At 41.1% G+C, this 25,052-nt stretch overlaps 1 protein-coding gene across 10 annotated transcripts in view; it reads right to left on the bottom strand.

Annotated features, from left to right (window-relative positions):
* The window catches only part of UGGT2 (UDP-glucose glycoprotein glucosyltransferase 2), a 246,604-nt gene extending 222,818 nt beyond the window's left edge, over positions 1–23,786 (bottom strand). For 6 of the 10 annotated variants that reach the window (XR_016212759.1, XR_016212760.1, XR_016212758.1 and 3 more), the window contains exons 1-2: positions 23,481–23,786; positions 17,698–17,780 (exon numbers count right to left, since the gene is read on the bottom strand). Coding sequence is in view for 4 of the 10 variants with exons in the window: in XM_089303495.1 (XP_089159621.1) it covers positions 17,698–17,780; positions 23,481–23,638 (241 nt within the window). In the remaining 6 variants the exon portion in view is untranslated. The remainder of the gene's footprint in view (positions 1–17,697; positions 17,781–23,480) is intronic. The other 4 variants (XM_089303497.1, XM_089303499.1, XM_089303498.1 and 1 more) reach the window with 2 other exon arrangements.
* Positions 23,787–25,052: the final 1,266 nt, after the last annotated feature.

Below are 25,052 nucleotides of genomic sequence, written 5' to 3'. Positions count from 1 at the left end.
ATGTTGACTCTAGACCTTCATTCAATCTCCAACCCTTCCGAGTTCTTGACAAAAATCTTAGTAATGGATGACAAAAAACCCACAAAAGAATGTAAAAAAAAATAAAAGTTCTAATCCCCCTACACAAAAGAACTAGAAAGAAAAATACTAGAAAACGTAGACTAAATTAGATGTGACAAGAGATTTAAAAAGACACCTAAACAGAATAAGAGAAATAAGGACTACACGGGAGGAAAGTGAGAAAAAAGGAAAAAAGGGGGTGGAGACATTTGAGAGTCAATGAGAAAATTCAGGCAAAGGAGATATACAATAACATACTTTAAGACCCATAAGCAGAAATTCAAAAGAACAAAGTGAGTAAAGGAAATGATAATAAAATTTTTACTTCTAGAACTAAAAGTAACAAATCCATACATCTAACAAAAAGACACAATGGTTGGCACTATAACATTATCTAGTCAAACTATGGGTCTTTAAAGTTAAATTGGAAGTATAAACTTCACAAATAAATAGCTGGAATATGAAGGCCTCAAGAGCCATCATTCCAAGAGGTATTCATGTGGCATCAACCAGGGAGCAAACTTTACATAACCAAGAAGTAACAGGAGAAACTCCATTATAAGTCTGATAGTGAGATCTAAATATATTTAACGGTAGAAATAAGACTAACTTAAGGGATTAAGAATGACAGAAGACTATGTAAATGTTGTATGCTCTGAGAATTCAGAAAAAATATACCACTAACAAAAATGCAACCAAGAGGAAAGTAAGAGGAAATAAAACAAGCTCAGTTATTCCTCAACAAATATTGGCCAAGTGTAAAAGGTTATCATTGAATACAACAAAGCAAGTAGTAGAAACTTGTCTAAGAATAACAAAGATAAAGAATAGTTATAAACAAAAATCAAGAGCCATTCCATTAATACCTACAGTAGGGTATCAAAACACAGTATCTAAACAAAGAAATCAAGGACTCAGGGCCTTCACCTATGTTATTCCTTTGGTCTAAAATTCAGGAGAATAGGAGAGATGCAGCATGTTTAGCCAAGTCCTCATTCATGAAATCTCTGCTTAAATGTCATTTGTTTTAGAATGATTTTTTTTTCCTGATATCACAAGCTTAGCTCCTATTATACACTCTGAAAGGGCTCTCTATGCTGTCTCCAGAACAATTCTAAAACTATAATTAAAAATTATTTGTATAATTCTTTCATTCCATCCTTCCCATCAGTCTATAAGCTGTGAAGGCATGGATCCTTTCTAGTCTTTCAAATGAACATTTCCACTTCTAGCACACAAAACAGTCATTCAACAAATTTGTAAAATTAATGTTTAATAAATGATCAATTTATTCTAGACAATAAATTTTCCTAATCCAGTAACTTTATTTTAAAATTTTATCTCTTTATTGGAGAGAGGATGAGAAAGGAAAAAAGTATGTGAGTGCTCCCATCTGCTGCTTCAATCCACAACAGCCAGGGCTAGGTCAGGATTAAATATGGGAACTCAATACACATCCCACATAGATGGCAGAAACCCATTTACTTAAGCCATCACTGCCACCTCACACAGTCTACATTGGCAGGAAGCTGAAATCTGCAGCCAGATCCAGAAATCAAACCCAGGCACTCTGATGTGGTAATGCAGGAATCTTAACCAGTTTCTCAACCACTAGGCCAAATACCCACCCCCTAATTCATTAATTTTAAATTGCTGACTTATGAGAATGGGTAGAGTCTTTCTGTCCTACTTCTTTATTAAACTATAGGTGACTTTTCAGAATTTGGTTTTTTCCCAAGTATCAAAAAACAATACTAGTATGCCTCTGCAATCAAAGCAACACAAAACAGTTCAGAGATATCTTTAAAAATATATTTAAAAAACATAGTAGCCACAGGACAATAACTCCAATTAATGTAATAATAGAACTAAAATATGATTACATCAGCTAAAAGGGAATTGGTCACCTATGGAAACACAAATCAACAGAAATTAACATAAAGTAGTATCTGACAAGGTGTCCAATTTTGTCAAAGTCATTGTCAAACTTGTCCCTAATGCAGTAATGGACACAGAATTCAAAAATTTATAGAATAAGCTTCCGTAATTTAGGTGTAACTAGCAAGACCATCTCTATTGCAAAATGATGTGTTGGGCTATTTTAGCTGATGTTTTTAAATAACAAATACATGCTTACCAAATAATGGATAGTTATTTTGTCTTTTCAACATCTTATTCCTTTATCTTCAACCTAATGTTTTACTTTATTTTTGTTCACTGACACAACAATACAAAAGGGACAAATACCTTGTTCTCCCTGATAGGTGACAACTAAGTGAGCACCAAAAAGGAAACCTGTTAAAGTGAAATGAACACTAGGAGAAACGGTGACTTGATCAGCCCTCACCCTGACAGTTGATGAGCAACTTAATATGTTATCCCTCTTAGTATTTTTGTTTGTTTGTTCTACTTCATACTTTTGGTTGAATACTATAATCAATACACAATTATTCTTAAGTTCTGAAACTTAACTGAAAAGTGATCGCTGTTAAATATAAGAGTGGGAATAAGAGAGGGAAGAGATGTGCAATTCGGGACATGCTCAAGCTGACTTGCCTCAAATGGTAGATTTAGAAACATACCAGGGGATTCAAATTCAATCCCATCAAGGTGGCATGTACCAATGCCATGTCACTAGTCCAAGTGATCGATTTCTGTTCACAACTGATCATAATGATAGGACTAAGAACCAAAGGGATTACATAAACAAGAATAGTGTCTGCAAATACTAGCTGATAGAATAAAAAAGGGAGAGAATGATCCAACATGGGAAGTGAGATACACAGCAGACTCATAGAATGGCAGATGTCCTAAACAGCACTCTGGCCTCAGAATCAGCCCTAAAGGCATTCAGATTCGGCTGAAAAGCCCACGAGAGTATTTCAGGCATGGAAAGCCAAGACACTCTGGGGGAAAAAAAACAAAACCTAAATGAAAGATCTCCGCGAGTGAGATCCCAGTGGAAAGAATGGGTCATCAAAGAAGGAGGTACCTTTCTCTGAAGGGAGGAGAGAACTTCCACTTTGACCATGGCCTTGTCTAAATATGATCAGAGTCGGTGAACTCAGGGGCTTCCATAGCCTTGGCAGCTCATGACAAGAGCCTAGGGTGATTACTGATGCCATAAACAAGAGTGTCAATTTGTTAAGTCAACAACAGGAGTCACTGTGCACTTACTCCTCATGTAGGATCTCTGTCCTTAGTGTGCTGTACATTGAGATTTAATGCTATAACTAGTACTCAAAGAGTATTTTTCACTTTATGTTTCTGTGTGGGAGCAAACTGTTGAAATCTTTACTTAATGTATGCTAAACTGATCTTCTGTATATAACGAGAATCGAAAATGAATCATGATGTGAATGGAAGGGGAGAGGGAGTGGGAAAGGGGAGGGTTGCGGGTGGGAGGGATGTTATGGGGGGAAGCCATTGTAATCCATAAGCTGTACTTTGGAAATTTATATTCATTAAATAAAAGTTAAAAAAAAAAAAAGAACAAAAAGAAAAAAAAAGAAACAAAAAACAATCCCTTATCAAAGTGTCTGGGTTCAAGTTTTAGCTCCATTTCCAATTCCAAGTTCCTGCTAATGCACACTCTTGGAACCAGGTTAAATTGGTTGGGTCACTGGTACCCACATGGAAGACCTGGATTGATTTCCCCACTCCCTAGCTTCAGCCTAGATCAGCCAAGGCCTTTGCAGGCATCTGGTGGAGATATATCAGCAGATGGGGGTTCTCTAGCTCTCAAATTTTTAAAAATAGTTATAATAAAAGTTTATGTTATGTATATTTCTCAATTTATAAAACCAAAAAATCTCATTTACAGTCACACATCTTAAAAGATTTAATAATAGGCCAGCACCATGGCTCACTTGGTTAATCCTCTGCCTGCAGTGCCAACATTCCATATCGGTGCCGGGTTTTAGTCCCAGTGCTCCTCTTCCATTCCAGCTCTCTGCTGTGGCTCAAGAGGGCAGTGGAGGATGGCCCAAGTGTTTGGGCACCTGCACCCGCATGGGAGACCAGGAGGAGGTACCTGGCTCCTGGCTTCGGATCGGTGCAGCGCCGGCCGTGGCGGCCTTTTGGGGCATAAACCAATGGAAGGAAGACCTTTCTCTCTCTCTCTCTCTCTCTCTAACTCTGTCAAATAAAAAAAATTAATACTTATTTCAATTTCTCCTCTTACCTAAATCTACTGTAATCCTGATTAATATACCAGTAAAATGGCTCTCACCAAAATCACCAATAATTTTTTTTGTTTTTAAAAGTAGATTCTTGGCCGGCGCCATTGCTCAGTAGGATAATCCTCCAACTTGTGGCGCCGGCACACTGGGTTCTAGTCCCAGTTGCCCCTCTTCCAGGCCAGCTCTCTGCTATGGCCTGGGAGTGCAGTGGAGGATGGCCCAGGTACTTGGGCCCTGCACCCCATGGGAGACCAGGATAAGTACCTGGCTCCTGCCATCGGATCAGCGAGGTGCGCCGGCCGCCGCACACTGGCCGCGGCGGCCATTGGAGGGTGAACCAACGGCAAAGGAAGACCTTTCTCTCTGTCTCTTTCTCTCACTGTCCACTCTGCCTGTCAAAAAAAGAAAAAAAAAGTGGATTCTTTGGGGCCAGTAGCATGGCATAGTAGGCTAAGCCTCTGCCTGTGGCACTGACATCCCATATGGACGCTGGTTCATGTCTCAGTTGCTCCTCTTCCAATCCAGCCCATGCCCGGGAAAGCAGTGGAAGATGGTTCAAGTACTTGGGGCTCTGCACCCACATGGGAGACCCAGAGGAAGCTCCTGATCAGACTGGTACCGGCTATTTTGGCCATTTGGGGAGTGAATCAGAAGATGGAAGACCTTTATCTCTGTCTCTTCCTCTTGGTCCCTAGCTTTAACTCTCAAACTAAATTAATATCTGTCTTTTCCCTATAGTTTCAATTGCCTTCTTTATGTTGATAACCTCCAATTTCTAGCCTTTATCCCAGTTTCTATTTTTTATCTTAATCTGTCACTTATATCACTTTACTGGAGATTTCCATTTGGATATCTGACAACCACTTCAAAATGACACATCCAAAATGCAATCATCTTCCTATCTTAAACATGGTACTCAACTATAAGTAACTGAGTTATTAAGTCAAAACTTTTTCTGAACATATTTTTCCATTAAAATATACAAGCTTTACTTTCACAGAAACCATTAGTATCTTTAAGTATTTAGAGAATGACATTTTTATATACTAAATATGCAGAAAAGAGATAATAAATGAATAAAGAGACACTTTGGAGTCAGATATATTTTCATTGATATTTTCTAACTCACCACAAAAAACTATATAGGATAACTAATATCATGACAATTGAATCTTGCAGCATCAGTAAATATTTAATTCTGCAGAAGCATAATTTTTTAAAACAGGAAATTTTATGTTTGAAGGTATTAATCTGCTGACACATGATGTAAAGTGTTTTCACTAAAAAATATGAAACTAGCTCTTGAATTCAAAAAGTTAAATGTTCAAATATCTAATGTCTTAAGCAACTGGATAGTCAGACCTGAACTTTTAAAAAAAATTTTGTTTACATATTTGAAAGGCAGAGTTACAGAGGAGGGAGAGAGAGAGAGAAAGAGGGAGAGAAATCTTCCATCTGCTGGTTCACTCCTCAAATAGTCTTAATGCCAGTGCTGGGCCAGGCCGAAGCCAGGTGCTTTATCCAGGTCTCCCATGTGGGTGGCAGGGAACCAAACAGGCCATCTTCTGCTGCTTTCCCAGACACATTAGCAGAAAGCTGGATTTGAAGTGGAACAGCTAGGACATGAACTGGTGTCCATATGGGATGCCAGTGTTGCAGATGGCAGCTCAACCTGTTACGCAATGCTGGCTCCCGAAATTATTGTTTAGCAGAGTATTTAAAGGGACTCAAAGAGAGTCAACAACCTAAAAACTGTAAGTAACAGAGGATTTAAATAGTTTCCCCCAGGATAAATGTCTTGAAAATAAATTTGGTAAAATTTGACAGCTAGCATATTTAATTTCTCACTTCTATCAGTCTTTCTCACCCTTAAGGTCACCAATGATATCACAAATGCATTACAGTCTCACCATTATAAACAAACTCAATAAAAATAAAAGTTTCAGTGTTTGTAATTGTCACTTTATACAACTGCATTTGTTTAACCCTGAAATACATACCTGAAATATCTCTTCCAATATATGTTTGAATGAGAGTTCATGTACCCCTGAACTTACACTTCAACTTGTCAAAGATGTGCCACAAGGTTATCTAGGTATGTCATTTCATTTACATATAAAATATGCTGTAACATCTAAACCCAAAATAAGAGTTGAGGAACAGGCATTTGGCAGAGTGGTTAAGATGCCACTTGAGACCCTCGGATCCCATATCCTGTATTCAAGACCCGGCTCCACTCTCAAACCAGCTCCTTGCTGATGTGCACCCTAGGAAGCAGCATGTGATAGCTCACGTAGTCAGGTCCCTGCCACCCACCCATATAGTAGAAGAGAACTGAGTTCCTGGCTCCTAGCTTCAGCCTGGTCCAGCCTTGGCTGTTTTAGGTATTTGGGGGAGTAAACCAGCAGATGTGAGATTGTGGAAGAAGCTTTTAATTAAACTTGTTTCTAACCAACATGATTAAAGTTGTGGTAGAGGCCTTCCTGAGGTCAGAAGAGAGGATCCTGTCCTGGGAATGAAATATTATCTCCTTGCATACAAATGCTTCAACTGCAGTTACTATCTGCTTACATGTAACCATTTCAAGTTCTGCTTGTTATTACAAAGCAATGATGCTAACCTGTACCAGACAGGTATCACACAGTGTGTGGGTGGAAAAGAACTATGTATGCACTTACAGTATTGTAAACAAATGTATGCAAGTAACCACATAAGGGAGACAAAGAGGCTAAAATCATATATAAGGAAATACCCCTCTTTGTTCTGGGCTCAGGCTTTTGGATAAGATTCTACCTGGGCCTTATGTTGGCAGAAGTAAAAAAGACTACTTCCTGTAAGAGGTCTTGGTGTTTTGTCTCTGTACACAAATCCTGCTACATTTTTCTGAGGGCTTATCTAGGACTAGACAGTGGGTTTTCCACCTCCTCTGTCTCCAGAGGCATAAGGCCCCTAGACTTGGAGATAACAGTGAATTCCCTTGGCATCAGCAGGTCACTTACTCTACAGGGAGTGGCTCTCTCCTGACTTTCTGGGACCCCAACCCTGGGAATACAACAGAATCCAGTAGGCACAGAAACTAGTCTAAGGAGCACTGCTCATCAGAACTGGTAGGTACCTGAGTTCATTTGGTTTGATGTACCTGCCCTGAGAGGCAGAAGGGGAGCCTGATCAACTCCCAGAGCTTCCCTAGTGATCTCATAAGATGCCGAACGCCGAGATGAAACCGCAGCTCTAAGGTACTGGGCAATGGGTTGGTGATGTGGTATTGTTAGCAGAGATGCTTGAATAGGTTCTTCTTTCCATGTGAAAAAAAGAGTTCTGACATAATACAGGGAATAGTTGTAAGCAAAGTTTCCTGGTTTAATAGAAAAATATACCTGGCAGACCAGGCAGGCAGCTCAAGCAAAGCTGAGAGCTGAGCACACAGTCTGTATTTACAGAATGGAGTCCAGTAGTCTTCCCATTGTTTTTCCTTTTCATTGTTTCTCCTTCCCCTACACCCTGTCCTCTAGAAAAAGAGTTTACTGATTGTAAATTAGGTAAAATTACCTCTAAAATGTTAAAGGGACTATCCTGACTATAACCTGAGTCTCTGACCTTGGGACTTCCAGTTGGATCCATAAAACTCTCAAATAATAAGGCATGAAATTAGCATTTTTCGTAACTAAAATCCATCAGATTATAAAACCAAAATTCTGTTGTGCTTGTATAATGTCACAAATGGTTAAATCCCACTCCTCTCCCCTCTGGTTGTAGTTTCTTTGGGAGAGGGAGAGGGAGAGGGAGAGGAAAGGAGAGAGAGTGAGTGAGTGAGGGAGGTAGGGAGGGAGAGGGAGAGGGAAAGAAAGGGAGGGAGAGGGAAGGGGTGAGGGAAATGGAGGGGGGGAGGGAGAGGGAGAGTTTAGACTTTTTTTTCCCTCTCTTCGGTTTCTGGTGTGTTTACTCCATCTCTTTGCTGAAAGCAGGGAGGAGGAAGGTCACTTAATCTTTCAGACTGCAGCAGTTATATTTAAAAGTCTCTTAAATATAAGTTAAAAATCTCCAATGGGCTTTTTGCCCATGGGACACTGGACCCTAGCCAATAGTCATCCTTGGGACCTGTCTTGCAGCTGCCTGAACACATCTGTTTCAGAGGTGCCAGCCTAAGGTGACTGATGAAAAACTAGGCTCAAATTCAATCTAAAATCTAAAGAGACATACCTGAGAAATAACAAGCTTACACATAAAAATGCCAGGGTAATGATTCTCATGCTAATTTGGTTTAGCTGTAACTGGACATGATAAATCTAAAATTCATTTCCTTAAAAAGAGGTAGTGTGTGGTGGAATGAGGCTTCCATTGGACATTTAGAACAAGCCTGTATTTTACACCAAAACTAAACACTGGGGATCCTTTCTATCCCAGACCCCAGCCCCTATGCGGTTAGGTGGAAAGACCCCCTGACAGGAGAATGGAAAGGACCACACCCTCTGCTAACCAAAGGTCGAGCATATGCTTGTATCTTTCCAGAGAATGCGGAACAGCCCATTTGGGTACCAGCCAGAAACATCAAGCCCGCAACTGACAGCCAATCAGAATCAGCTGAACAAGACTGAGAGTCTGCCTTGTTAGCAGACGCACCTGCCCTATCATCCTACCCTGACAAACTGCCCATAGCCACATCTGTTACTGTTTTGTGCCCCACTAACTCTGGTCAGCCACTCAAACGGCCCACAGCCTGGGTGCGGTCATGCCATTCCTGATAACCATTATTCCTTATTCCTACCCCTATCTGAGCAAGCAATCCTGTGGTCTCTCGATTTGAGCGCTGATTAGTCAATGATGGGTAAGATCCCCAGGGGGACAACCTAAGACAGGCACAGCTGCGTACGGAGACCACATGGAAACGGGGTCAACAATGGTATGGCCAAGAATCATGCCTCCCGTTGCTCAAAAATAAACAAAAAGGGGGAAATGTGGTGGAATGAAGTGAAAAGGTCATATCAAGATGGCCATTGAGGTGAAAACGTCATGCCAAAATGGCCACTGACAACAGAAACTGCCTGGCAACAGGCCGTGATTGGATGGCTTTGGAAACCACATAACAGAGGAAACCACATGACAACAGAGCCTGACTGACAGCAGGCCATAATTGGATGGTTTCAGAAACTGCCAGGCAACAGGCTGTGATTGGTTGGGGCACAGACCGCCCCTTGACTGGATTGGCTGGTCTTGACTATATAAGCTGCTGTACTAACTGAAATAAACGAGTCTGTGGGCTGCTTGCCTCAAGCCAGCTTTCACCTGACTCCCAGGGTCTGTCTGGTGACTCCGCGCCTCTTTCTCCCACCACTACGTTCCTCCTCTCAGAAAGGAATCCACTGCAACATTGTTGAGGAATCAACTGCAACAGTAGTGTTTTACATCAACACTGCCTGTCTTCCTGAGACTAAATGAAAAAAAAAAAAAAAGGTAATTTAACAGATCTCAGATTGATATCACTGATTTGTAGCTAGTTATTTTACAAAAAAATAAAAATAAAATTCCATATAAACATAACTTTGACATTAACTCAGATAAGGTATGCTAAAATAGCAGCATCTTATGTCACCTGTAATTGCCAAATGTAAACTGGACAAAGGTAAATGAGATAAATGTGTCTAAGCACCTTATATTCTATGAAAAACTTTGGGTTTGTTAACAAATATGTTTTTATAAACTGTCCATATATGAAAAACAATTCAAGATTGCTTAAAAGTAACTAAGATTAAAATTCAGTGTGTTCTTTTAAAGTGCTTAGAGACTTTTAAGGGATTATCTCAAAATGTAAATTAAGGAAACCAGAAGATGGAAAAAGGTGACAACTATAAAAGTATGTTCCTGGTAAGGAAGGTTTAAAAAAAAAAAAAACTTTTTTATAAATAAAAAGGACATGGCTTATAAGAATTATTTTGTCCTAATGGCTAGTTTACTCTAGATTGGAATGAAGAAGTTAAAAAGGTTTAAGTAAGTTAAAGAAGGTATGAAAAAGTCACAGGGTATAAATGAAAATTTATAATCAATTTTTCTTTGATTGACATAGAATTGAAATCTGATCCTCTGCTAAAGCAATGAGATTTCTGAATTACATATATGCTAATAATATCAGGTAATAGCCTTAATCTCTAATTTTGAAATTCTTAAAAATTATAGCATCCCTTTAAATAGCTTTTAATTGGTGACTGTCAATTTTCTAGTCGGCTCCAGTAAGCTCTAGTTCTGACTCTGATAAACAGTTCCAAGTTATGAGATGATTCCATGTGCTAATCTTAGATTCAAGATTTTCATTTCTCATTTTGGTGACTGACAAAAGAAATTTTGTATCCTATTGAGGTAATCTTTGTGTTCTGTCTCATTAAGCTCTAATTGTTTATTAAAAAGCTAAGTTTTAAGAGTGTTATGGTTTGTTTAAATATGTACTTATTTTAAAGTATTTGAGTGATCACTTTATAGCTGATTAAATCTGGTCAATATTATGTTAAAGGAACTTGTTTCAATAAGTTATTTTAAGCCTTCTTAACATCCTTGATATTCAGAAATTCAAAGTTCCAAAGTGGGCCCCATGGAACTGTCAAAGGATGTATCTCTCCTCTTTAGAGACACCAACTAATTAGGCTATTTATATTTCAGGTACTGTCAAGATGTAAAATGGTACTAAAGTTATGCTAATATACAATGTACTGATACAAATGTCCAAAGTTACAAAAGTCTAATGATTTTGTTGTATTGTTATCAGTCAGAATGGTTGTCTTATTAAAAAGGCCCAGAAGGCCGGTGCCGCAGCTCACTAGGCTAATCCTCCGCCTGCAGCACTGGCACCCCAGGTTCTAGTCCTGGTTGGGGTGCTGGCTCTGTACTGGTTGCTCCTCTTCCAGTCCAGCTCTTTGCTGTGGCCCAGGAGGGCGGTGGAGCATGGCCCAAGTTCTTGGGCCCTGCACCCGCATGGGAGACCAGGAGGAAGTGCCTGGCTCCTGGCTTTGGATCGACGCAGCGCACCAGCCATAGCGGCCATTTAGGGGGTGAACCAATGGAAAAAGGAAGACCTTTCTCTCTGTCTCTCTGTCTCACTGCCCACCCTGCCTGTCAAAAAAAAAAAAAATCCTACAGGTGCCTTATAAAATGCTGTAAACAGGTGCCTCCTATCAATTATTGAATTTTATAATTTTAACCAAGGCTATTTAAAATCTTCTGCCATCCATGATTTTATATTCTCTAAATAAGTGGTTTCAAGAGTCCAAACAAGACAGAAGCAAACTGCTTATAAAAATTAAAATATGTCGGTTCTGTATTTAAATATTTCCTCTTCTAGGACTTTTTTCCATGACTTCTATTGCATTTAGTACTTTGGGACAGTTCTGTAAACAGATAAAACTGAAGATTAACAATGAACTACAGGTTCTAACTAAAAGGGCATGATTCATTCAAGTTACTAAAAACAAAAGGTAATTCTAACTGATAATTTCAAAAGCAGTCTTGATGTTATACATGTGTTATGTGTGTGCAGGTTGCATGTCTATGTAAAAAATTATTAAATACTTTTATTTGGCTTGTGGATCAAAAATACTCATAATAATTAAGACTGCTAAGATAAAATACCTTTTAAGTGCATGTGATTTAAATAAAGCTCTGATAAAGTGTTTCAAATTTGTTGGTAGAAAAAAACTAAAAATGGTTTTTAAGTCACTGACATGTTGTTTTTGGATTTGATGGCAATTTGCACTTCTGTTAGATATTTTCAATCATAAATGTACAGTACTGATCTAAAAACAGTATAGGTAAAGGTATGATACAGTGATCACTGCTCCCTATAAAGTCCAATTTAAAGTTATTCTAATATCTTATTAGATATGTATAATTGTTAAGAATAAATATAAAAAGATAAAAAGCTTTATTAATGACATCAAAATTTATAGCAATTAGGCAAACTAATCATCATGTTTTGATCTTATATAAAAAGACATAACTCTCCTCTTGGACATTGTGTTGGCCCACAGAAAACACCATCCAAATGTGACTTTGACTACAGATTTCTAGCTCAGGCCACCAAAGATTAAGGATAGAACTGTGCACCTCCTTGAATGACATCCTAGAGGGAACAGGAGAAAAAGGGCAAGCTAGGCAGCAGAAGCAATGTAAAGATAGGTTACAAGCCAACAAATAGCTGTTTTACAGTGTTCTGCCATCAAAGAGACCCAACAAAGCCAGTCCACCCCAAATGGCATCACAGGTTTTGATATGGAAAGCCTGGAAACTGGGCAAACAGCTGTCCTCACAAAGGCCAGCCTCTACAAAATCCTGTTAAGACCTGGATACATGAACTGCCCTGGGGTTGAAGGGCTCCCAGGTTAGGACCACAGACCCTACTGGCTCCAAGCTGAAAAAGCCCTTACTCTTCCTACCTTCCAAGGTAACCCCACAGCTATTGAGGGGAAGGCCTGAGGTCAGTAGGCAGGATTGTGATCTTCCTTTTGAATATGCCATCTGTTCTATACTAACCTCCTTTTCAGGCCAGCTCTTCTCCCAGGCCAGCTAGGTAATGAGTCAACAGGATGTCTTCCTTAGGGAGGCTCACATCTTTCTCAGGATATCTCTTCCAGTACCCAACATAAATAGATAAGTAGGTCTGGGCCTCACGTATACCTGGCCAGGTCTACAATCCTCTCTCAATGAGAAAACTTCCTTCCAATTTATACATGGCTGAAGCTTGAGGAATCAGCTGCCCGATAAAATAAATGGATTGATCCTTTCCTTTTTGCCTCTTTATATTGGTTTTCTCTTGTAAAGCATTATGAACCTTATTTCTGTTATTACAGTTTGAGCTCTATGTATTAACAATAGACTATGGGGGCCAGCTCTGTGGCGCACATTAATCCTCCACCTGCAGTGATGGCATCCCATATGGGTGCCAGTTCTAGTCCTAGCTGCTCCTCTTCCCATCCAGCTCTCTGCTGTGGCTTGGTAAAGGAGAAGATGGTCCAAATCCTTGGGCCCCTGCACCCATGTAAGAGACCTGAAAAAAGCTCCTGGCTCCTGGCTTTGGATTTGCTCAGCTCCAGCTGTTGCGGCCAACTGGGGAGTGAACCAGCAGATGGAAGACATCTCTCTCTCTGCCTCTCCTTCTCTCTCTGTGTAACTCTGACTTTCAAATAAATAAATATATCTTTAAAAAAAAGTAGACTAGTGACAACCACTCTAGCCAACTGGGGCTGTGGTAAGAGGTTTATCTTGGCAGTTTTGTAACCTTTTGTGGACAGCATGCTTTGTTGTCATTGGTTGTTTCTAATTTGGCTTCCCTTTGTAGATCTGAGTCCGCCATCATATGGCTCATGTATTCACATGACCCAATCATGGCAGGGTGTCACCACAACTCTACTTTACCAATCCAAACCTCCAGCATCAATCCTTTTAACACATGTGGGGTCATGGAGTATACTCATATCACTTGTACACAAGAAGTAAGAGGGTACTGGTGGAGACTAGCTACCAGTCTATGTGAAGGCCTGTCGTGAGAGTACACATTCAATGACAAAAAAGACACGTGTAGGGGCTGGTGGTATGGCCGCCTGCACTGCCAGCATCCCATATGGGTGCCATTCAAGTCCCAGCTGCTCCCCTTCTAAGCCAGCTTTCTGCGAGGGCCTGGGAAAGCAATGGAAGAAAGCCCAATTCTTTGGGCCCCTGCACCTGTGTGGGAGACCCAGAAGAAGCTCCTGGCTCCTGGCTCCTGGCTTCAGATCAGTTCAGCTCCAGCCACTGTGTGGCCATCTGGGTAGTGAGCCAGTGGACAGAATACCTATCTCTCTGCCTCTGCCTCTCTGTAACTCTGCCTTTCATATAAATAAATAAATCTTTTTTAAAAAATACACGTGTAAAAAAAAATACACGTGTAAAGGGCCCTAGGATATACCCTCAACTGTCCTTCTTGGTGTTGTGTTTCATAGGCCACTTGACAAGATATAAAACCATAGTCCTCCAGAAGGGCATTGCTATATCACACTGTCATTTGAGACCCTGTAACCTCATTAATTTTACTATCCTCCACCTAAATGACCATAAATGGAGAGATAATTGGCAGGTTGAGATATACATTAATAGACAATGCCAAGATCCCGGGGTTGTATTAAACTGCAAAAGAGTTAAGCCCACTCACCAGGCCACCTCTCATGGGGTTTTCCATTCCTTCTATGAGGAAATGAAGGAGGGCCTCCAGCCATATTCATTACCATTAAAAATCTGTTCCTGTCCTTGGCAGAAACCATAGCTCAATCACTAAGCATCTCTTCTTGTTATGTCTGTGGGGAATCAATCTGGGGAGGAACTATCCGTCCCTCCTCCTTCCCACTCCCACTAGCTGGCAGAGGACATTTGGAGGTCCTAGTATATGAGGACTGGGGAGGCCAAAAAAAAAAGACGTGCTGTACCCCTACAGATTGGTGACTGGAATGATGATCAATGGCTACCTAAATGAATAATCATTATGGTCCTGCCACCTGGGCAAAAGATGGGTCCTGAATGGGTCCCATTCACATGTTAAACTACCCCATAATCCTGACAACAGCCTGTAACATTACAAGAGCTATCAATATATTGGCCAAACAACATACTCAAATGTGCAATGTTATCTACCAAAATTACCTAGCCCTAGATTATTTACTTGCTTCTAAAGGTGGAGTTTGTAAAAATTTAATCTAAGCAACTGTTGCTTACAAATGGATGATGAGGGCAAGGGCATAAAGGAAATTACTGATCAAATGAAAAAGGTTGCCCATGTTCCAGTCCAGACCTGGAAAGGCTGGGACCCCAGAGATTTGTCTGATTTTATCTTGTCTTTTGCCCTTATTTTGGGAAATTGTGTTTAGCCTCTTAAAGACCCTGAACAAGAGAAAACCAGATGCATATGTCATGATGCTGTGGCAATATAAGTCCCTGGACCAGGATGATGCTCTCTGACCCAGAGAGGGTCTTAGCATCAAAGAGGGGAATGTGGCTGAGGCCTTTGTCTTTTAACTAACCTTGTTTCTAACTAACATGATTAAAGTTGCAGTAGAGGCCTTCCCGAGGTCAGAAGAAGAGGGGCCGGTGCCGCGGCTCAATAGGCTAATCCTCTGCCTTGCGGCGCCAGCACACCGGATTCTAGTCCCGGTCGGGGCGCTGGATTCTGTCCCGGTTGCCCCTCTTCCAGGCCAGCCCTCTGCTATGGCCTGGGAGTGCGGTGGAGGATGGTCCAAGTCCTTGGGCCCTGCACCCACATGGGAGACCAGGAGAAGTACCTGGCTCCTGGCTTCAGATCAGAGCGTGGCAGCAACTGTGGGGTGAACCAATGGCAAAAAGGAAGACCTTTCTCTCTGTCTCTCTCTTTCACTGTCCACTCTGCCTGTCAAATATTAAAAAAAGAAGAAGAAGAAGAAGAAGAGGGGAGGATCCTGTTCTGGGAATGAAATGTGGTTGTTATCATCTGCGTGCCTATGAATGCTTCAACTGTAGTTACTATCTGCTTATATGTAAGCATTTTAGGTTCTGGTGGTTAGTACAGAGCAATGATGTTAATCCTTGCCAGACAGGTATCACTCAGTATGTGTGTGGAAAATAACATCATCAGTAACTATGTACACATGCACAGTATTGTATCAATTCCTGTGGTCACCATATAACATCAGAATATCCAATAAAATGCATGCATATAACCATATAAGAGAGACAAAGAGGCTAAAACCATATATAAGGAAATACCCCTCTTTGTTCTGGGCTCAAGCTTTTGGTTAAGAAATTCCACCTGGGCCTTATGCCAGCCAAAATAATAAAATACTACTTCCTGTTAAAAGGCCTTCGTGTCTTGTCTCTGTACATAAATCCTGCTTCAAGATCTCTGTCTCTGCAATAACTACTTTTTAAAAATAAGCATTCAAAATTTACAAGAGCAATTTTTAAGAATATTTTTCTAATAACAACATTGAATATGGCCATAAGGCATGTATTGATAACAGATCTGGGATAAAAATATTGACAATTTTAGGTGACAGCTAGGAAATTTGGTGTTGAGCTTTTTAACTATCATGAAAATCTGACATGAAGGTACACCCAAAACTTCATGAAAAATGTAATTTAAAGATGTTTTTTGGTGTACACATGTGGCACAGTGGTTAAGAAACAGTGAGGGACACCCACACCTCATATAAGACTGCCTGGTTCGAATCTAAGCTACTTTGCTTCCAATTCATTCCTGCTAATGTGTACTCTGAGAAGCAGATGATGGCTCAAATGCTCATGTCCCTGCCACCCACCTGGGAGGCCCAGGTGGAGTTCCAGGTTTCTGGTTTATGCCCAGCCCTGGCTGTTACATACATCTGAGAAGTATATCAGCAAATACAAGATCTCTGCCTGCACCCACACTCCCACCACCCTCCTCCAATCTAGCCTTTCAAAGCTAAGTTTATTTTACTGCAAAAAATTGTTTATATCAACAGTGTCTTCATAATAGGTTTTCCATGTATTTTTTGAAGAAACCTCATACTAATCTACCCTATTTTTACCTGACTGCCAAAATTAAAATTACTAAGACAAATATGAAGATAACAATAGTTTCCCAATGATTTGAAAGAAAGACTATTAAAGTGGCCAGAGTTCCTCCACAACTTCTTTTTTGCCCTGGTTCCTGGCTCTGGCCTGACCCAGCTCTACCCATTTCAGGTCTTTGGAGAGTGAACCAGCAGATGGGAGATCTCTGTCTCCATATCTGTCTCTCAAATATATATTTTTTTGAATTTCCAAAACAGGCATTACTAACTTATAGTGCAATGGAAACACAGTGGTTACCTGACTTTTGAAAGCAAGTGTTAAAAATCTCTAAGAGTTTAAGAGTAAAAATATTCTAGCAATAACAATACAGCATTACAAGTCAGCAAGCATTTGTCCAAACCTATAGCATATATAGCACAGGAGTGCACCGTAATGTAAACTATGGATTTTTGGTGACAATGATGTGTCAATGTAGATTTATCAATTGTAACAAATGTAACATTCTGGTGGAGGATGTTGTTAATGAGGGAGGCTATTCATGTGTGGAGATAGGAAGTACATGGAATTTCTGAACTTTTTGCTTAGTTTTTCTGTGGACTTACAATTGCTCTAAAAAATAAAGTCTATTGTTTTAGAAAATGTGCTATTACTAGATATGAAACTAATACTATTTCAATGAAATCTAGGTGAATAGAAAACACAATCACAACAATTTTGATTTCATAAGTATAAAGCAATATCCAAGCACTACTGATTACATGAGCTTTCTTATAATAAAGTACTAAGGCCTATTTTTTTAAAAAGGATGATCAGAGTATTTTCCATTCAACATCTTTCACTTAAGCATTATTGTTAAAGGAAATAAATCCAATGTGTGCACAGAAATACAAATCTTACAAGTTAAAATTGTTGTATCACCTACCTGTTTTCTTATAAATTGCTAATTCTTTTACAGTTTCCAAAAACTGCCAAAATTTTTCATTACTTTCTTCTGCCATAAATTCACTATTAAAAATAAAAGCAATCAATTAATAAATGTTAAGGAAACTTGGTTTATGTATCATAAACTACAATTTAAAAGCAAATTAAATCTGTGAGAAAAAAAAAAAACCTCTAAAAGTTAATGTGAAATTACTGATTGTCTTTTTTGTAACACAGAACAAATGGATGGTTCTTAACTGAAGTATCATTCTCAAATATACAACCATTTCAGGAAAAGATTACAGGAGAAATTACTTTCAGCCTTTTTTTATGAGCAAAAAACTGATAATTTCGTCTTTCCATATGAAATATCACTAAGAAATATAATTTTATGGTAATGAAGAAAGAGCATTAAAGGTTAAAAAGTGGGAAAAAAAAAAAAAAAAAAAAAAAGACTGCCTGTTCCCGGGAGTGGACGACGGCCCAAGTCCTTGGGTCCTGCACCCGCATGGGAGACTAGGTGAAGCACCTGGCTCCTGGCTTCGGATCAGCACAGTGCGCCAGCCGCAGCGCACCGGCCACAGCGGCCATTGGAGGGTAAACCAACCGCAAAAAGGAAGACCTTTCTCTCTGTCTCTATCACTGTCCATTCTGCCTGGAAAAAAAAAAAAAAAAAAAAAAAAAAGACTGCCTGTTTATCATACTCAAAAATCATTCTATCAACACTTTATGGAAGTTATTTATTTCATTTAACTACTGGTGTAGAAAATCTATTATTATAAAACAAAAGATCTTAATTAAAAAATAGGAAATTGTGTATTTCACTAGACTGGTGGCCTTTGGCCCAAAAATGTTAACCATTTTTCTACATCCTATATAAGAAAAAAGGGGAAAAGCCATTTAAAACCTTTTAGAAATAAAAAATGGAAGATTTAGGACAAAGTGAAAGACACCTAAAACATCCACAGTAAAACATTTAAACTAGAAAAGAAACAGCTATCAACAGATGGTATCAACACTTTGTTATTGCCCACCTTATCTTTCTCTAGCCTAGGTAAACTTTAACCCTTATTCTCAACAGAAAGTATTGAGGACATACAAAACACATTCATTGTAACTAATTCTCATAAGTATGAGATGGCCACTAAAGAGGAAAGAGGAGAGGGGAAAAATTAATTCATCAACACCAACATAAGAAATACAAGAATTTAAAGTAATAAAACAACTTTGCGGTTTTGTACAACTCAATGATTTTAAGAACAAAGAAAACCTAAAAACAGAGGAAAATATAGGGCACACTAAACAGGACATGACCTGAAAGGCCTAAGTATGGTACAAAACCTTAAAAAAGGAACACTTAATACTCTATTGATTTGACCAAATAGCCACAAACATGCTCATATGCAGGCTCACATCCTTTATCCAAAATGCTTAGAGCCAGATTACTTTTAATTTTTCTTTCAGATTTTGGAATATCTGTATATGCATAAGATATTTTGTGAATAAAAAGCCAACTTTAAACACAAAATTTTGTTTTCCAGCTATACCTCACACCCACAGCATGAAGATAATTTTATACAATCTTCTTAAACACCTGTATTTTGATTGTAATCCATCATGAGGTCAAATGTGGAATTTTCCCACTTGTAATATCAGGTTGGTGCACAAAATATTAAACATTTTAGTTCACTTGAGGGTTTTTTCAGCTCAGAACCTGTATTATATGACCACAGGTAAAGGATTTCAAAAATATACCAGAATCTATACATCTAACTAATCAGTCAGTGTGTTCACTTATACTTATCCGTCAATATACCATTGATATGAGCATTTCTGGAAATCTTCTGGAATTTTTCTTAAAAACAATTTACTAGTAATTCATTAATCTTCAAGGAAGAAATATCCTTAAGAGGCCATTTAACCTAGTTCCCCAACTTCCAAAAAGTATTATCTCTGGCTAAGTTTTTAAAAAGAAAAAAAAAAGAATGGCACTTAAAATTTTTTTTAAGATTTTATTTGAGGGCTGGCGCCACGGCTCAATAGGCTAATCTCCACCTGCGGTGCCGGCACACCAGGTTCTAGTCCCGGTTGCTCCTCTTCCTGTCCAGCTCTCTGCTGGGCCCAAGTGTACACTGGAGGATGGCCCAAGTCCTTGGGCCCTGCACCCTCATGGGAGACCAGGAGAAGCACCTGGCTCCTGGGTTTGGATCAGCATGCTGCGCCGGCCACAGCGCAGTGGCCAAGGTGGCCATTGTGGTGTGAACCAACGGAAAAAGGAAGACCTTTCTCTCTCTCTCTCACTGTCCACTCTGTCAAAAAAAAAAAAAAAAATTTTAAAAAAAGATTTTATTTGAAAAGCGGAACGACAGAGAAAGAAGAGAGGGAGGGGAAAGGGGATATGGAATCCCTGATATGGAATGCAAGTATTTTAAGTGGCAACATAAATACTGAGCCAAAAACCTAACCTTGGCACTTTAAACTTGTTCATTTGCCTGATACAATATTTGAACTGAAATAACAATGTTTCGCGAAAAATGTTTCTCATTTCATCATTCTGATGGTGCCTTGAAGTATATATATATATACACACACACACACACACACACCTTGCCTTAAAAATGAAAAAAATGGTCCCTTCCACACATCAACATAATCAAGCACCCAACTTTTGTGAGCTATGCCTTGTCAAAATACACATGAAGAAATAGTTTTATCTTTGAAGTTCACATTTTAAAGGAAGAAATTAGCACACATGGTGTGTCAGTAAGGACTGTGACAGAAAGACTGATCAAATGCAATGAACACATAATGGAAAGACACTCGTTTTCTCAGGAAGAAGGATCAAAAAGAATAATATGGTATAACCACAAATAAGGTACCAATAAGGAAAGGACTGTAATAAAGTGGTAATCTCATGTTACTATCCTAGAGCTCCCATAAGAAATTAGCACGGACTTGGTGGCTTAAAACAAGTAAAATTTATTTCCTCATAGTCCTGGAAGAAAAAAAAAAATAAGAAATCAAAGTATTCGCATAGTTCATGCAACAGATTCTAAGGGTTAGGACAAAGACATTTCTTTTTGGGGTGAGCTCCAAACCATCCTCTTTGGCTTCTAAAAATATACATATACCCCATGTATTAAAAATACATTCACGGTGCCGGTGCTGTGGCGCAGCGGGTTAACACCCTGGCCTGAAGCGCCCATATCCCATATGGGCGCCAGTTCGAGACCCGGCTGCTCTGCTCTGATCAGCTCTCTGCTGTGGCCTGGGAAAGCCGTAGAAGATGGCCCAGATCCTGGGGCCCCTGCAACCGTGTGGGAGACCCAGAGGAAGTTCCAGGCTCCTGGCTTCAGATAGGCGTGGTTCCAGCCGTTGTGGCCAACTGGGGAGTGAACCATTGGATGGAAGACTTCTCTCTCTCTCTCTGCCTCTCCTCTCTCTATTTAACTCTTTCAAATAAATAAATAAATCTTAAAAAAAAAATAATAATACATTCACATCCTCCCAACCTATTACAGTATCAACTTTAAGTCCAAGATCTTGTCATCTAAATCAGGTTTGGGTCAAAGTCTGGGTATTATCCATCCTGGGAAAAATCTTTTTCCATAGGTGGACTTGTGAAACTGAAGAGGACAAAGTAACTATTTCCAAAATGCAGCAGTGAGATGATGTAGAATGGACAGCCCCACTAGGGGAAAACTAGAAGGAGCAAAGGAGCCCTAGGAAAGTCCCAAGCAAGTGCAAAAATCAGCACGGCAAATTCCACGCTTTGAGTCCTAAGAATAACCAACAGTTCACCCTCAATGCTGCCTGCTGTGGCTCTGCCTTCAGAGGTATTCGACTGTTTTCTTGAAAGAATAGCAAGGTGTTTGCAGCCAAGTGGCTTTTTTTACTGCCTTTTCTGCATGTAGAATTTTGGATGCCCAATAGCTTCCTCATTTTGTCTTGTCTTTGGTTCAAGTTGGCAGTGTCTTTACTAATCAATTATTCTCCAAAGCCCTGTGGGGGCTTTTTAGGGTCCGTACCACTACATGAGGATCCTCTACAGAGCCTATGGGACACCTCATACTTTTATTTGGCTTCTGCTGAAGTGGTTAAGTTCCTTTTTCCTTAGCTGTTCCTTCTTTCTTTCTTAAATTTCCTGTAAGCAGCAAAGAGAAACAGGGCAGCACCTTCAACACTTTCCTTGGAAATATCCTAAGTTCATTGTTTTCCACAAAATTCAGAATCTAAGTTTGCCACTATATTGCCACTATATGAGTCACCCTTTCTCTGTTTCCAATAACATATCCTTCATTTAAATATTCATTTTTCTACCAACAGTCTATTCAGGATGGGAAAAGCATCCTCAAAATTATAGTAGCAGACAGAAGCTTTATTTATTTAAATTGTCACCTTACTGTCTTTTAAGTCCTCACCAGAATCACTCTTAAGGTCATCCTTTGTCAGTCTCTAGTCCATTAGACATTTTGTGCTACATCTCTCAAAATTCTGGCAGCCTTCTACATTTTCAGGAACTTCTTTCAGCAGCACCCTACTTTTTGGCCTACATTAGTTTGCTAGAGCTGCTGTAACCAATGTTAAAAAAAAAATCTGATGGCTTAAAACAACATTCTCCCACAATACTGGAGGCCCAACATACAAAATCAAGGTGTTTGGTAGCGCTGTACTTTCTCTGAAGGCTCTGGGGGAGACAACTCTCTTGCCTCTTCTAGATCCAGTGGCTTCAGGTGTTCCTTGGCTTGGGGATGCATAACTCCAATCCGAGTCCATCATCACATGCTCACCTTATTGTGTTTTTTCTTCTTTTATAGTAGTATTGGGCACAGAGCACACCCTGATATGTAAGGATGATTTCATCTATCTCAAGACCCTTAATTACATATGCAAAAACCTTTTATTTACAAATTTGAGATCAGTTAGGATGTGGATTTATCATTGTGGGAGCCACCACTCAACCTACTGCTGTAATTAGGATAAACCAGACTGGGGTTAGGTTGTGAAGTTTGAGAAGCATCCTACAGGAGTTCCCACGTCAGGACTCTTGAGACAAGCAGAAACCCAGAAACTGCATTGGCAGTCTGAGGCTGTCAGACTGCTTTGGAACTATGTGTGGGATCTGATCCAGACAAGCTCTGAGACACACTGTGGAAAAGATAAAGGAGACGTATGTTAAGCTAGAATCATTTATTCAGTAACAGCTGTTGGGAAGCTAACATATGCAATGTTATGAGATGAAGTCTCCTATTAGGACCATAGGTCGCTTCTCAGGTGACACTCAAAAACCGTTCCTACAAAAACTTCATCTAAGAGTTTTCTAGTCGTATTTTACTACTGGAATACAAAGGAGCAAAATTCAATGACTACAATTTTGTTTCTGCAGAGCAAATGATACCTGACGAACTAATTCCAGTGGAAAAGATGGAAAAAAAAAAAAATAGTATGCGGGACGCTGCCTTTCCCAGAGCAAGTCTGGCAGAGAGAGCTGTGTGCGGACAAGTGCCGGCCTCAGTTTACAGCCTTTCTTTCTTCTGCCACAAACAGTAACAAGGCTCAGATGAATCAAACCAGGCCAGGGAACTTCTATACACGGTGGCTCAAGGAAACTGTGACCTGAGCGTAGACTGGCAAGGGTCCGAGGAGACCACGCTCCGAGGGCGCCACAAGAGGGGCACGCGGCGCAGGGACCCCAGCCGCCCGCCCCCCGCGTGAAGACGCTGGGCTTGAGGGGCCGCCGGGGCGCCGCTCGCCCCTTCCCTCTGACGCCAGGCCCGCACCCACCTCGCCTCCAGCAGCAGCGGCGTCTCCGGCCACTTCGCGGCCAAGTGGGCCGTCACCGCCTTGGACGCGGAGGCTGTTCCGGCGTCGAGCAGCGACAGCCACAGCGCCGCGGCGCCCAGGAGCAGCCGCATCACGGCCTCGGCCTTGGCCGGCGCCATGGTACCCGGAGCGATGCGCGAGCCCGGTGGGAGCCGCTTCCCAGAGCGCCGAGCCGCCCGCTACAGCCGGCTCCTCCCGGCCGCAGCCGCCCACTTCCGGCGAGGGGAGCGCGAGTCCGTTATTCGGTGTCGGCCCGGGGACTTCGCCAGGCGCATGCGTGCCCCGCTCCGCTGCCGGCGGAACGCGGCGCCACGTCGGAGCCCCGCGGGCGGCGTCGCCCACGCCCGGGCGGGTCCCTGACAGGGACGGACGCTGGTGTCGCACCGCGGCCGTGGACGCGGAGTCGGGAGGCGGACTCCTGAGCCCGAACTAGGCCTGGCTGGCGGTGCCAAAATCTGGGAGAGAAGCCGCGAACCGCTCGGCTGTCATCCCCGACTTAACGTTAAAGCGGCCGCCTCACAGAAGTCGCCGATTTTCTTTTTTTGAGTATTAGGATCCTCTAGGAGAGGTGGTCAGAGGCCGCTGCCCAGCCCGCACCACGCTCCTCGAGAGCCCCGGGCGTTTTACCAGCCGCAGGTGACCCCAGCGAGCGATGAGCGGCGGCTCGCAGACGCGAGCTGCGTGCCCGGCCTCGCCCCGGGGGCCTGAGTGACGGCTCTGCCGCGTTCCCACGTGGTGCCGGCGCCGCGGCCCGGGAGCCGCACGCGTAGCCTGTCTGCTCGAGGGTGTGGCCCGCCTTGGCTGCACCTGTGAGTGCGTCCCTGGCACGCCCGCAGACGGAACCGTTTGGGAACTCAGGTGATTTGTATGCAGGTGAAAGGGTGAGAAGGTTTGCAGGTGAAATGTGCACAGAGCAGAGCCAGTGTTTGGTCAGAGAAACATTTAGTATGGGAAAGAGAGGCGTCATCCCTTGCTTTGTAGTTGTTATTTTCTCCTGTCACTCGCTGGCCCTACTGAATCTTTTGCGGAACACAGTCATTCCGTTTGCTCCTTTCCCCTCATTTGCTTATATTGCTCCTTGGAGGACCCTCTTCTGGAAATTCTACTCGAGAGAGAACAGGTCTCACGTCCAAAGTTTAGCCTGCCTTTCCTGTTTTCTCCTGCTTGATAGGACCTATTCCTCTTTGAAATTCCCATAAGCTCTTTATTTTATCGGAGTCATATAGCACTTAAATTCTCAGTTGGAATTTCATTAAGTACTTAGTTGTTTGTCCTAGTGGGGACAGTGTGTTCTCCAAGGCCTCAGGCCATAATCGTTTTTGGCGTTCCTTGCAACACTGAAGAGCCCCATGTTTTCCTGGTAGAGAAGCAGAAAACTAAGTCAAATGGGCTTTATTTCTATTCAAATGCATGATATATGCATGAAAATATATTATGAATCCTTTACAAACATTTGCTTTAACTCATTTCTACTTATTTTGGGCCAAGTTTTAAATTGTAAGGATGGAAATAAGAGATTGACAATGAGTCAGT

Source organism: Oryctolagus cuniculus, chromosome 9 (assembly GCF_051225735.1).
Source record: "Oryctolagus cuniculus isolate XC-2025 breed Fujian yellow rabbit chromosome 9, ASM5122573v1, whole genome shotgun sequence".
Taxonomy (NCBI): domain Eukaryota; kingdom Metazoa; phylum Chordata; class Mammalia; order Lagomorpha; family Leporidae; genus Oryctolagus; species Oryctolagus cuniculus.
This window is presented reverse-complemented; position numbering and strand designations above follow the sequence as displayed.